Source organism: Urocampus carinirostris, chromosome 1 (assembly GCF_059441175.1).
Source record: "Urocampus carinirostris isolate Australia breed hairy pipefish chromosome 1, RoL_Ucar_1.0, whole genome shotgun sequence".
Taxonomy (NCBI): domain Eukaryota; kingdom Metazoa; phylum Chordata; class Actinopteri; order Syngnathiformes; family Syngnathidae; genus Urocampus; species Urocampus carinirostris.
The window spans coordinates 51,085,103-51,099,694 of NC_142349.1; the positions used below are offsets into that span (position 1 = coordinate 51,085,103).

The window sequence follows — 14,592 nt, forward strand, 5'->3', positions numbered from 1 at the left end:
GTAGCACGTTGGCTCTGACGTAAACACTTTTCCCTTCACTGAGGCAGCGTTGTTGCCTTGAAACAAAGATTTCAACCTTTAAGATTCTCGGAATCTTTGGTGATTTTTTTGTCAATCTAAGCCTCGAATATTATGGCCGGTACTACTACAAAGACTGTTCACGATATATTTCAGAGTATGGAAAACGGACCGGTTGCAACTTCCAGCGCTTCCTCTGCACAGGTAGAGCAAAATTCAGTCAGTATCGGAAAAAAATAAGACGAGATTTTATCTTCCATCAGTAAATAAAAAGCATATGCGCCCATGCAATTACTACTACATTTACTTTACTTCTTGCAAGTTTTTCAAACCCGGGTTGGACTCTGGATCCGTGTGCAGTTCATTAACCCTTAACTCACAAGACTAACACGTGATTAAACTTAAAAATAGCGGCGTAATGAATTACGTCGAGTTACTCAATTTGAAATTATTACCCTATTCCCCCCACGTGCTTCGAAAACGCAAGAAAAAAACTCATGAGGCATTCTATTCAACATTTTATTATTTTACCATACACTTTAGGAATTTAGATGTGTCGCCTGAATTTGAGGGGCTGCAAACCTGTCATTAACTTTAACTGTTGATATCCAATATCTTTATTCCTCAATCTTGGGCTTGCTGGGTAGGCTGAATCTCTCCTTGAGTTCCAACTGTCTTTGCCAAAGTAAATAAAAAATAAATTGAAAAGCATACAAGTCAAGTCATATATAAGGACAACGTAATAAGGATGTGATGCTTAATATTAAGTCCACCGGTCAGTCAATTTTCTTACCTATTGGGGAGCGGTGATAGGACTGAACCAATTCAAGATAGAACATTTTGGTTTTGTTTTACTTTTTTTTAAAAATCTAGCATATTTAAGCATATGTCCTTAAGCACCACCAAAAACGGTCTGGTCACACCCACGCGTGAGTGCATTAAACCTAGAAGTTATGGATTCCCCCTGAAATAATAAGTGTCTGCTCTGTAGAAAAACCCCAGTTGAATAGTTCTTGGAAGTTGGTGCTTATTTACTTTGAATACTAATAATATGAATTCAAACTCACTGTATCTTCAAATTTTAATATTGGTTTCCATAAACAGTTTGTACATTCTTCATAACCAGCTTTATGCACAATCCTAATAGTTTTATTCTGTAATTGAAACAATTCTTTCTTGCTATTCTACATCAATCCATCCATCAAAATATTCCAGATAGGTTTATTGCACCGCTTATCCTCAGTAGGGGCGCGGGAGTACTGTAGCCCATCCCAGCTATCTTCGGGCAGTGGGCAGGGGACACCCTGAACTGGTTGCCAGCCAGTTGCAGGGCGCACAGAGACAGACAACTCACTCGCTCATGCACACCTAGGGACAATTCGGGCCGTCCAATTAACCTGACATGCATGTTTTTGGAATGTGGGAGAAACCGGAGTGCCTGGAGGAAACCCGCGCAAGCACGGGGAGAACATGCAAACTCCACACAGGAAAGTTCGATCTCAGAACTGTGCCGTGCTGCTTGCTTTGCTACCTATTTTCCTAAATCTCTGTACAATAAATTAAGTATGGCCAAAAATAATAAACTGTACATTATATGAAGATTTTTTTTTGGTCAAATAGAAGTCTGCATCTACTCATAACTGCGATGTTCTTTGCTATTTTGGAATGTATGTTATTTATATTAGGTCTCCAGCCAATATTAGGGCTAATATTCATACAGAGAAACCCAAACTCTTCACATTATTCCATTTGAACATGAATAATCTATGCCTCTAACTCTTTTCTGAATATGTCTTTGGTTCTCTATTACTTTGTTTTTTAGTTTATGTTGCTTCCTCATTTTTTTTACATTTTTAGATATTTTCATTTCCTGATATTTTTTTGACAATCACCAGGAAGCCTTGCATTGCTTGTGATGCATATTCAGAATAACTAAATGAAAAACAAATAAACAAACATTACCTCTCTTTGAGCAGAGGTCTGCAATTTATTTTTAAAAGGGCGGTGTTCATTATTTATCGCCTCCTAGTGGTAAGAAAAAAACCCTTCATTTGTTAAAAAAGCAATACTGTACTTATTTCAATAATAAGCAAACTCATGAACTATCATACAAATGTGTGTCTTTAATGTGTGTGGAAAATTTAATATTTTACAAAACATGATGTCAATTATGTCACCTCCCTGGAGGTGACATAATTGACATCTTGTTGCTACGAGTACGCAAAAACCAAAAAGCTCGCAAAACACAAAAAGAAGAAAAATGGTCCTGTTTGGTCACTTTGAGCCTGCATACTTGGTATTCTTCCTTTTTCTTTTTAGCACTCGTTGTTTGGCATTACATTGCAGCAACATTTAGTGTTCCCCTTTTTAAAAATATTTTTTTCATTGCTCCACCTGCAGACTTGGCTGGAAAATCATTCTCGCTCTTTGGGTCTGTTTATTGATGGTAAATCTGTTCATCCGGTTGACAGACAGACTTTCTCCGTAGTGGACTCAAAAGGTGAGGTCCATTTTTGAGTTTTGAATTCCACACAAGTCACAAAAGTTTAGAATTTTTTAAATAGTAAACTTTCCATCAACTGGTCCTACGCATTGTTGGTCTTAATATCCACTGACTGTTTTTCAGATCCTCAGTTTTAAAGGCCAAATTAAGTTTACAAACATTTTAACTTATCTCAAGCCTACAAATAATGGGAGCTTTGTTTGATTTAAATTTACATCATTTCAAACTGCATCAAGGTAGTGACAACATGATGAAATTTCTTTTTACCTGACACCAGCCATAACGTGCTGTTCCCGGTCAAGTTAGCAAGTAACATTAGTCTCATTCTGCATGTTTGAATACTTAATGTAGAAAGAATTGGTCTGCTTTTAAGAAGCTGGTGAATTTACTGAAAAAACAAGGTATAATAGCTGCCCTATTCTCAGATATCAATTACTTAATCGAAAATAGATAATTTTATATCACAATATTCTCATTTTCTGAGTCCTGTAAAATAGTATTCAAATACACAATCAGTTCGAGTTTACATAAGTGGCATTTATTCCAAATGGGAGTGTGCATTAGGGTGGTCCTTAATGGGGGTCGAAATTTTTTTTTTTTAAATATTGGGCTCTGACCCCCCGCATATGTTCTTATATCGATAAAAACACACTGTGTGCAATTTTGAACAATTTGGATAATATTTAGAGGTAGCTCAACGACTTTGAAATTTCCCAAAATGGTAAAATTTTGGCAATTTTCGAGAAAAAACGGAAATCTTAACCCTATGTGTACGGCGTTTTAGAACATCCAATTTCAGTCCATTGCTTATAATTGTAACACAAGAAAAGTTACAAGTAACTTTGTACACTAGGGCTGATATAATGTGCGAAAAATCCTTATTTTTCATACCAAAATTTCAGAGGCCTTGAGCGACCTCTAAATATCCTTTGATTTTGATGAAACTTTGCCTAATTACGTTTTGTATATATTGGAACATATTCAAGGGGTCAGAGCATGTCAAGTCAAGTCAAGTCATTTTTATTTGTATAGCCCTAAATCACGAAGAGTCTCAAAGGGCTTCACAGATTGTTACACTATATTACACAAACTATTTTCAACCGACAAGAGGAGTAGGTTATTCGTATGCAATGGAGTAGAAGTGAGTTTTAAGTTTAGCATGAAATTTTAAAAGTCGAAAAATAAGGACCACCCTAGTGTGCATGCAAGGGTACAAGGATGCCTTTTTTAATTAAAAACATACAAACAACAACAATACAATGTCATACATTCTGGATTGATTACAAATCAACTGAAATAGTGCAAGTCTTTTGTCTATTGTTCTAATATTGCTGTTTATGGTAAAAACTCATATCCCAACTCAACTCAAAATATGAGAATATCATGAAAATTTATACTAGTAGGCTTTAAGCCGTAATTGCAATATTTCAAGTAAAAATGGTTTGCAATATTTCACTTGATTTGTAATGAATTTAAAATGTATGACAATGTTTTAAGAATTTGAAAAAAAAATAACCAACTTATAACATTGTTATTTTCAGAGACAGTCTTGGTTAATTGCATGCAAAACACATAATGCACAATCAGTTTGATAACTACTCTAGATTTTTGTACATTCTGAATGATTGGGGTTACGCAAGGATTCAAGAATATATATTTTTTTAAACAATGTCATACATTTTGGATTTATTACAAATCAACTGCTATATTTCAAGTCTTTAATGTTTTAATATTGCTGATTATGACGAAAAATCAAAGGTACCATTTGAAATTATAACAATATGAAAAAGTATAGTAGTTGGCTGTAATCCATGATTAACATAATTTAGAATACCGTATTTTCATGACTATAAGGCGCAACTAAAAGCCTTTATTTTTTTCAAAAGCTGACCATGCGCATTATAATACAGTGCGCCTTATATATGGATCAATATTAAGTCGCAAAGTTTTGCAACTAAGGCAAGCAGCCGCCGACTAGATTTTCCACCGAAGGCTAAGTAGTCTGTGGTGTATGCTGGGATTTATATACAGGCGTTTCATTTCCTAACCAATGTGTCAATCATCATTTGAATCAGTCACTATTGGCTAAAGTTATTCGGAGGTAAAGGGGGCGGATCCTTTTTATCATTTACAGGCTCGCATAAGCCTGCAATTGGCCGAAAAAGATGAAAGTGAATCACACGTTGGGTTGCACTACGGCATAGAGAAAACATTTTTTTTTACTATTTTGTATTTGTAAATATTTTACTCTCCTGGATTTACTACACTCACGGTTGTAAGAAGACTATGGTTACGTATCATTATTGAACGTGATGGCTGCAAGAGAACTTAGGTGAGCTATGCGGCTTTATATTTTCCCGGTATCTTGTTTTGGAACGATCTTGATGTTTCTGTGGTGAGTCTATTTTTAAACTAAATTCAATTCAAAGTCTTTATTGTCATATGCACAGTAAAGAACCCCGTTTCCCTGCACAATAAAATTCTTACTTTGCTGTCCACACAGTTGCCAGCAAAAAATAAAATGGAAACTAAGAAATGTTTGGCATTTCTTGAATCCTAAGACTTTAACCTTCCGAATGATATTTGGAATGATGAGTGATTGGTGACATCGTACAGACACTGTTTCCGTACATGTCTGAGACACGTATTTGCTTCTTTGCAAGCTTTCGGAATGTTAAGGGGGTAATAAGTTTGACTGAACTATCTGACTGTTTTGTTTATTTATAGCTCTTGGTGTTGCTCGGGAGATGGAATAAGAGCTTGCTCTGTCCACTCCACGCATCGGCCCGGTATTGCAGTACCTCCGGGAACGGTGCATTCGCAATGATCGCTGCTTGGCTCTGTGGCTAGGACCTTGACTCAGCCTCTTGGCTGGGAGCAAGTGTCTCGGCCCCTTGGCTTTGTAGCGTATAATGATTTGACCGATAACGGATAATTGATAAAGAATATAGAACAATAAACCTTACAAAATCCTCCCCATCTGACTGTTTTGTCGACATTGTAGCGCCTTATAATCCGGTGCGCCTTATGTATGAAAAATATAGGACCAAAAACTATTTTTGGGGGGTGCGCCCTATAACCCGGTGCCCCTTATAGTGCGGAAAATACGGTAGTTAAAAATTGCAATATTTCAGTGGATTTATAATAAATTCAGAGTGTATGGTGTTTTTGTTTTTTAATTGCATTACAGAAAACACAGAAGAAAATTCCAATTTTCTGAGACAGTCTTCTACAAAATCAGTTTAATACTGTATTCTGAATGACAGTGTGTATTCAAGAATACATGTACCCTTTTTTTAAATGACATTGAACATCCTACAAAATGAAATTATAGTTGCAGCCTTAGTTGTGACAGCGACAATTGGCTCCATTTTTGGAGGGAAGCAACTAAAATGATTCCACTTCGTGCCTGCTGTCTAGGTGATCTCATATGCACCACGGTGTGTGCCGTGGAGGCTGATATTTCACAATGCACATTCTTTGTTGCCAAAGGCTTTCAGGCTTGGAGTGGCCTGCCCTGCTCCCAAAGGGCCAAAGTGCTGCTCAGGTACTGTCAATACACCCATTTACCTAAGCAGGGTTTCACTGCTAAAAAGATGTACTGTCCAGTCCAATACAGTACAATGTATTTTTCGTGTTGAGTGTATATAATTTGTATCCAGGTTGGCGAGCACATTAGGACAGTTTGGACAGAGTGTGGCTGACTTGTGTGACTTGTGCCAAGTCTCCTGCTCTTCTGCCGCCCTTATCAGATTGTTGCAGTACTACGGCAGCTGGGCACAACTTCGAGACACTCTCATCACCAACTGGACGCCACTGGGTGAGCTCTCACTACCTAAGTTAAAGGGACAGCATGTATTATTTTGCCAATAAATGTTGCTGAATTGTGTCATGCAACCAAAAACAAGTGCTAAAGAGCACAAGGAGAATACAAACTACTCAGACTCAAAAATTTTTAGCCATGTTTTTTTGCAAGCTTTTGGTTCCTTGCTTTTTTTCTTCATTTTTTTCTTTTTGGGGACCCATAGTTGCAAGATGGCTAAAATAGTTCATCATCATATAGGTGAATTTATTGAATTACACGTTTTTTTAAACATGATAGTTCATGTACTTATTAATGAATAACACGCACTTCTAATTCTTGATTAAAACTGTGTTCAACATTTGGTTTCATTTTTTATCAGATCAAACTTTGTAGTTGGATGCAATAGGATTAGAACCTGGGTCAGGACGGTGAGAGCACTGAATCCTAACCACTGGACATCCAGTGGTATAGATGACATATGCAAAGGCATTTGATTTTTTTGTCTCATCATCCCACTATGACAATAAATTAGTTTCTTCTATTGCAAGTTATTTCCTTTGTCTTGCTTTTTATATGTATTTATCTTTCAGACGACATTCTATTCTCTAACATTCTTGTGTGGAACCTTGACTACCGTACAAATAGTGTGATAATGAGTTAAAAGACGATGCTTTCTCTCATGTCATCTATATCCCTTCTGAACCAGTGGTTAGGATTCGTCGCTCTCACCGCAGCGTCCTGGGATTGATTCTTGCAGTGATATTTTAGCAAAATGTCGAGTATAATGCGCACCCAAACTAAGTTCTTCTTTAGGTAGAAAAAAGCCTGACATACAAGAATAAATCTATAATGTTTTAGTTTTTTAAGAAGTTTTTTTTACCACTTGTAGGTGGTAAATAATGCACATTTCCTATTTAAACTGTCCATGAGGCCGTTGTTGATAAGATCTTTTTTCTCTTGTTTGCCAGGTGTTGTTTTAGTAGTTGGATCTGATGACTGCAATCTCTACTCCCTTATGATTAAAGTTTTACCAGCACTAGCAATGGGTAAAAACTGACTAGCATTCAATGTGGTTTGGCTACTTTTCCTATTTAATTTTGTTTTTGTTCTTTGACATTGTACTTATTATACTTGCTCCTTAGGCAACTCTGTGGTCATTGTCCCTGGTCATAACACAGCACCACCAGTGATTTTATTGGCTCAGCTTTTTATGGCCGCAGGCCTTCCTGCTGGGGCTGTCAGTGTTTTAACTGGCTCTGACATGTCACTGGCCTCAGGTGTGGCAAAAAATGGCAGCATCAGTTGTGTCACCTACAGCGGCAACAAGCAGGTGCGCATAGACATAAGCTGTTCAATTGGTTTTAAAATATGATTTATGAATGTGATTTTTTTTTTGTCTTCAGAGTTGTGTGGAGCTGTGTGAAGCTACGGCTGGACTGGGTGTTCCAGTCTCTGTATCCATAAACATCAACATTAGATGTCCTATTATAATATTTGAGTCCGCTGACATCAACAGCGCAGTTGATGATGTGGTGGAGATGACCTTCAAAAAAAAGAAAGATGTAAGTTTCAGTCCCTTTTTTTCGGTTGCTTTTTTTTGTTGCCTCTCAGTTGAATGACCTTGAATTCCTCGCTGCAGATGCACTGGGTGCTGTTCGTGCAGGAGAGCGTGCTGGAGGATGTGGTGGCCCGCCTGAGGCTGCGAATGGCTGGCTTAAAATGCGTGACCATCGCCAGCGAAGAGGACCGAGCCCTCATTGACATTTCTGTGCAGGATGCTCAAAGCAAGGGCGCCACTGTTAGTTTTAAAATATACTGTATTTTCTGAACTTTAAGGGGCACAACCAAAAAATAGTTTGCATTTTATTTTCACATATCAGGCGCACCGGACAGAGAATAAAGAAGTACCACATATACTGATTACAATTGCATAGCATTGCATAACATTGGATCCAACGGAAAGCGAAAACGACTTATGGCGCGGAGCGTGCTGGGTCCTATTCGCTAGACCTCTAGGGATACAAACGACAAATGAAAAGGCATTAGGTTTTATCTCATCATCACACTAGTTTGAGTCACACTACCAAATTGTTGATGTTATAATTTGGCCACGGGAAAATTGTAAGACATTAAGTCTCGTGGTACAGAAAAGGTTGGGGACCACTGAAATACAGTATTGTATAGGTGACTCTCAAAGTCTACAAAGTGCACGAGATTCTGTGCTAAACGAAGAGAAGCGCATTGTGGGAAGGTATTTGGTCGTTCTGAACTGAATAAGGAGAAAAGCATTGTATGAAGTAATTTGGTCGTCCTGAAATATATTAATAAACGCATTGATAGATAGATAGATAGATAGATAGATAGATAGATAGATACTTTATTCATCCCCGAAGGGAAATTCACATTTCCAGCAGCATCCCTGAGCTGAGAACAGTACAATAATAAAGCCAAAAGAATGCAATATACAAATACCCAGTGTGACGTGCAAATGCCCACTGTAGCGTGTTATATAGATTAACTAAATAGTGCTACACAGAATACATATTGCAGTAAGATTCGGTAATATCCAATGTAGGTGGTGTGGTTTAATGTGGGCCTTAACTCTGCCGGGTGGAGTTAAAGAGCCTCATGGCATGAGGAAGAAAAGATCTCTTCAGTCTGTCCGTAGTACAAGACAGTGACAGCAGTCTGTCGCTGAAACTGCTCTTCTGTCTGGAGATAATGCTGTGTAGTGGATGCGATGGATTGTCCATGATTGACCTCAGCTTTTTCAGTGCTCGTCTCTCAGCTACTGTTGTTAGGCTGTCCAGCTCTTTGCCCACAACAGAGCTCGCTTTCCTAGCCAGTTTATTGAGACGAGAGGCATCCTTCTTCTTGACGCTGCCTCCCCAACACGCTGCCGCATAGAAGAGGGCGCTTGCCACTACTGTCTCGTAGAATATTTTCAGGAGCTTTTTGCAGATGTTGAAGGAGGCCAGCCTTCTGCCGCATGTATTCGAAATGTTTATCCCTTACAATGCTTAGTTTTGTATCCCTAGTGGTCTGGTGATAGGATTCAGCACTCTCCCACTTGCGAACCAGGTTTGAATCCTGTTGCATCCAATGTTATGAAAATATAAACTACCATCGATGTCCCTAGTGGCCTGGTGCTCAGCATTTGGCGATTTTACCATTGCTATCCGATTCGATCTCCGTTGACACTGTTGTGATGCAATTGTGGTCAACAATAATTATCGACTGATCAATAACTGCACATACATGGTAGCGCATAAGGCACGTGCTCAAATTTCTGGCCATTTGTGGTTTTTGGGTGTGTCTCATAGTCTGTAAAATACAGTACTTTTAACCACTACCATGATTATAAGGCTGGGTTCACCACATAAACAGTTGTTTTTTCATATCTAAGTTGTTGCAGTCTTGCGCCGTCCCGTCCCCTACCCAATATCCTCCTACGGTGCTCTGTGACGCGGCCACCTCCTCGACATGTGTGGTCAAGCCCTGTCCTGCTCCTCTGCTTCCTCTCATGACCTTCAGGAGCAACACTGAGGCAGTGACTTTAGGTGAAGAGATCTATTTCCAGTACATGTGAAAATACTTGTGTGAGGTTTTGCACAGTTCTTTTTGAGCCACTTCACTGCTCTGTATTTTACACAGGTAATCATAGTCCACATGGCCGAGCAGCATGTATTTGGACTGAAGATCTCACCCTGGCCTTGGAGACGGCTAAAAGGCATGCACATTACACAGAAACACTTCTATCTGGGATTCAAATTATAGATTTTAATAGCATTTATAAGACTTTATTGTGTTCTACTGAGGGCCAGGAAATTAATTTATATAATTTGTTTTTTCCTTGCCTTCACTTGGTGTCAAGCCAAGAGATTTTACAATGGTGTGGTCTGTTCAGCTTTTGGATAGTTTCTGTGATTAGGGGCTTTCCAAAAAAATATGACTAGACTTCACTGTACATTTGCCATTTTGAACAATTGCAGATTTGAAAATCAGCTTAAATACAAAACCAAGGAAAGGAATTGTAGATTTTACTTTGAATCACTTAAAGATGATGCTAAATATGAAACTAGAATGCTGGATGCAGTTTATAAGACATATTTTTGATAGATTCTACCAAATTGTGGCAAGCAACAAAATATGACTAGTTGTTTTGTTAACTTCATGTTAAAAGTAATGTATAATCAGGTATCTGAAATGTTTGCACAGGATTATTTTTATCATCAAATTATCTTAAATAACTGTTGGATTTAGTTCATGTGCGCCAGCCTTTTTAAAGTTTTTGTTACTGATTAGCGCAAGGGACTGCCAGTTTGAGATGCATTTCTAAAATAACATGTTATCACTATGTTGTTACTTTGTCATTACTATGTTATCTCATTGTAATTATCAGGTTGAAGTAATTAGAGGTCAAAATAGGCTCATGCAACCACTAAACATTATACCAGTTAGAAATCAAATTTCCCTAGAAAATCCCAATGACCCAGTTCATATTTTTATAATCGGTCTGCAGGCTACTCAGGCACCACATTTGAGACCCCCGATTTAGTATATTGCTTGTTTGAAATTCATTAAAATTTTAATCACCCAGATTAATTTTTTTTTTCAGCACAAGCCTAACCCAAACTGAAAGCATTTTTTGTTATTTCTTTTCTTCAGTTTGTCTTTTGGCTCCGTGTGGGTGAACTCACAGCCATTATCTGATCCATGTTTGCCTGTTTCTGGTTACAAAGACAGCGGCACATGCACTGATGGTGGGCAAGAGGTACATTTTACTAATACATATTATAAGTCTCCAACAAATATTTGAAGCTGGAAAAATCGAGCTGTGGTTTCTCTTTCCTGCAAGGGTCTCTATCAGTTTCTACAGCCACCCTCTTCTATTCTGCTGCATTTCCCCCCTGTTGCAATGGACTACGCCAAGTTTGGAACAGAAGCACCCCCAGTTATCTTTCCAGATGAGACTGCTGGGTTAGTTGTTCATGTATTAATTGATGAATATCGATAAAAAGTGTTGTGATCAAACAAGTACTTCATCTTTATCAGGTATCGGGTTACACTGATTGTAAAAGAGATCGGCTGAGTTGTTTTTGCCTTTTGGTTGTCAGAAAATATAAACTGGAAAATGAATTGTTTGTGACAACTTCCTTTGTGTATTCTTACTGATATTGGTCTGGGTGACGGCTACTTATTGTCCTTTATAACCACCATCTTTACAACAGTTAATGTAATTTGCACATCTGCATACCGTTAATCATATACTGTCTCTCCTGCACAGTACCCTGAAGTCCTATGCACAGTTTGTTGCCGGCAAGGAATGCAAATCGGATTCTGGGAACATTTTAGCGATGTCTCCTCCAGGGGGCAGTGGAGTGTTGGGTTACTGTCCTGATGGTGGCCTCAAAGATGTCCGGAATGCTGTGGAGGCCGCAATCAAGGTTCAGCCAGGGTGAGGTACTATCATTTTACAAATAGACAGATGCATTTTGGGTGAAAATGTATAATGGTTATCAGTGTTCTCATAGTGTACTTAAGTACAGTTCAACATTAGTGACAAATAAAGTTCATAAAACAGGTTAAGGAAATGTGTACTCATTTTGTTGTTTGTTTTTTTCTAACAAAAACATATTAGTACTAGTTCCCTACATTATATTCCAAGTTTTGTGGTTTGAATTAAGGGTTGATAATGTATACTAATTATAATTATGAAGAAACTAAATTTTGAAACTTTTTACTACATATTTTACTTAAGGGAAGTTTTTTTTACATAGGTTGAATTTTCTATTATTATTTTGTTTGTTGATTCTTTTTTTCTTTTGAAAACTTAAATTTGAGGTTTTTAATTTGGACTTTTTAGTAAAAAGGGCATGTCAGCTAAAACCTACAGGAAAGTCAGCCAATTATAGGGATATTGTGTAACCTCTCTGGCTGTTTGGGTTTATCACAAGTTCAAGTCTAGCTTTTCTTGATGACTCATCAGGAATAACTTAAACCAATCCTTCTGACAGCGTGCATGCACTGGAATCTAGGCTTCTTATCTGATGATAAAAAAAAGTGTTCCCGTAATGTTTACCAGCCTTTTTTTTGAGCAAGCCACATGATAAACATCAGACCTAAGGGCACAAAAGATCATTTGATTAACAATCAATTGGTTTTCAAAAAGATGACATGGCATATTAACGAAAGAATGAAATGAAAGAAAATATTTTCAGAAGATCTGTGGATTAACCTCTGTGATTGTTGTTTAGCTGGATGAAAAAGAGTCCATCTGCACGTGGGCAGTTCATTCAGGCTCTGGCCAAGGGTCTGGAAGGAAAACAGAAAGAAATGACAACTTCAATCTGCTTGCAAACTGGTCTGCCAATGGAAGACGCAAATCAGGAGGTGGAGCTCAGCATCGCCAGGCTAAGCGACTGGGCATCTTATTGTGACAAGTTTCCTGGTGGAACTCTGGTGAAGCATTTAACGTTAATTAATACATTTTCATATTGAAATAACAGTGATGCCAAGATTTCTAAGGGTTGGATTAATAAGGTTCATCTCGCTGTTGTTTAGCCAATGCCACAGTCTGGTACAGGTTTCTCCATCCCTGAAGCTGTGGGAGTGGTGGGTGCGGTTCTTCCTGAGAAGCATCCTCTCCTTTCCATGGTAACTCTTCTTGGAGCAGCTCTTGTCACTGGCAATGCCATTGTGATGGTACCCAGTCAAAAGTGTCCGCTTCCAGCCCTGGCCTTCGTTCAGGTAAGTGTAATAACTGACTCTTCTGAACTCATAGATGAAAAAAGCAAATGTCCTTGTAAATCTTTCTTTTGATGTTTATTTCTTAGCATGTTCTCTTCTATTGTTTAGTGATATATGGAAATGTGCCTGTAGGTGCTCCTATCTTCAGATTTGCCAGCAGGCTTGGTGAGCATCATTACAGGAAGGCGAGACGTGTTGACAAGGGCCTTGGCCAATCACAGTGTCTTCAAAACCATCTGGTACTGGGGCAGCAGTGAGGTGAGCATTACTCCCATGGATCAGAGCCCGAGATTCTGCTGCACCACACGGTCATGAGCAAAAGATGGTTGGTAATGCGAAGTCCTCTAGCTCACATGACCCTTATTCACTTGCTGTAGGGCTGCCAATATCTCCAGTACACTTGCACCAGTCCTCTTAAAACACTTCGCCTCTTCTGTCATATGGACAAGGAGGGGAACCCTTGCAACAGGGACTGGAAACACGTCTCCAATTTAGAGGAGTTCTGGAGAAACGCCATCCAGTGGAAGAGTGTATGGATTCCCACAGCATAAAAAACAATTGAATGAGTGTAAGCTGAGTTCACACTTAAGATGCTGGATTTCTCTGTAGAAGACAAGTAAAATGTTAGTTTGAAAGTTAACTAACTGCTGTAAAAAGTGGGACTTTGCCCATACATGACACCCATGATTGATGTATTAGAAATGTTTTGATTTTCATTATATTCTCAATTTCTGTAACCCTGGATGTGCTTGAACATGTTTTTAAAATTTTGCCATATGTAAGCTGATTCTGTAACTTTCCAAATGACAAATGTACAATTAATTTCACCATAGTGATGAGAGCAAAGTGTAAACTGTTATGTGACATAATATGCACTTGCATTGTTCGGTAAGTAAAAGGTTCAGTTGTAAGGATATGACTGATACCTTAAAGTAGGGGTCACCACCCTTTTTAAAGTGGAGAGCTACTTTTTGTCAATGATTGGTGTAAAGGGCTACCATTTTGATATACATTTATAAAATAAAAGCTTACGTTTGTAACAGGTTGTAATTATTACAAGTTAAGCCAGCCACCAAAACATGTCAGTCAGAAATCCAATTTAAAAGAAAACTGCAACGACCCATCACTGGTGAGCTATTTTCAGGCCCCTCTTGTGGGCTACTCGGGTCTTCTTAGGTAGCTCTACCAATTGCCTGCTGGCCCCACGTGGGAGACCCCTGCCTTAAAGAAAAGATTTTGATGTTCCAAGGATCACAATGTTTTCCAAATACCTTGTGCTAATCTGAAAGAAGTGAGCCTTTTGAAACATGTGCACGAATCAGTTTGTCAACAAAAATATGTTGTTGATTTTGTAAAAGACACATTCCATTTTTTAAAATGTCAAAATTTCTTTTTACTATCAAAAAAACATGACAACGTTCCTGTCTTTGTCCTTGCTTGATGTTTTTGCTCGGGCAAATGCTATGACATATAAGCCTGTTGCTTATCGTAGTTATGCAAAACCCTAAAAACGATT

The 14,592-nt window shown here is 38.3% G+C and overlaps 1 protein-coding gene and 1 pseudogene across 1 annotated transcript; both read left to right on the plus strand.

Moving 5' to 3' along the window:
- The first annotated feature begins 2 nt into the window (after positions 1 to 2).
- Positions 3 to 14,116, plus strand: aldh16a1 (aldehyde dehydrogenase 16 family, member A1). The gene is made up of 17 exons (XM_088344369.1): positions 3 to 222; positions 2,419 to 2,518; positions 5,942 to 6,068; positions 6,184 to 6,341; positions 7,295 to 7,372; positions 7,469 to 7,656; positions 7,730 to 7,888; positions 7,966 to 8,124; positions 9,733 to 9,886; positions 9,981 to 10,056; positions 10,995 to 11,100; positions 11,185 to 11,306; positions 11,614 to 11,784; positions 12,584 to 12,788; positions 12,891 to 13,076; positions 13,209 to 13,334; positions 13,454 to 14,116. Exons 1-17 carry the CDS (start codon positions 133 to 135, stop codon positions 13,625 to 13,627), a joined length of 2,379 nt encoding a protein of 792 aa, XP_088200495.1. The 5' UTR covers positions 3 to 132; the 3' UTR covers positions 13,628 to 14,116.
- On the plus strand, positions 5,222 to 5,344 carry LOC148375079 (U2 spliceosomal RNA; annotated as a pseudogene).
- Positions 14,117 to 14,592: the final 476 nt, after the last annotated feature.

What these genes read in the sequence shown, in the direction of transcription:
- aldh16a1 (XM_088344369.1), top strand. Translation starts at nt 133, where the DNA reads ATGGCCGGTACTACTACAAAGACTGTTCACGATATATTTCAGAGTATG. An exon ending in AGGGCCAAAGTGCTGCTCAG is followed by an intron (nt 6,069 to 6,183) that starts GTACTGTCAATA and finishes ATTTGTATCCAG; the next exon opens with GTTGGCGAGCACATTAGGAC. An exon ending in TTTCCAGATGAGACTGCTGG is followed by an intron (nt 11,307 to 11,613) that starts GTTAGTTGTTCA and finishes TCTCCTGCACAG; the next exon opens with TACCCTGAAGTCCTATGCAC.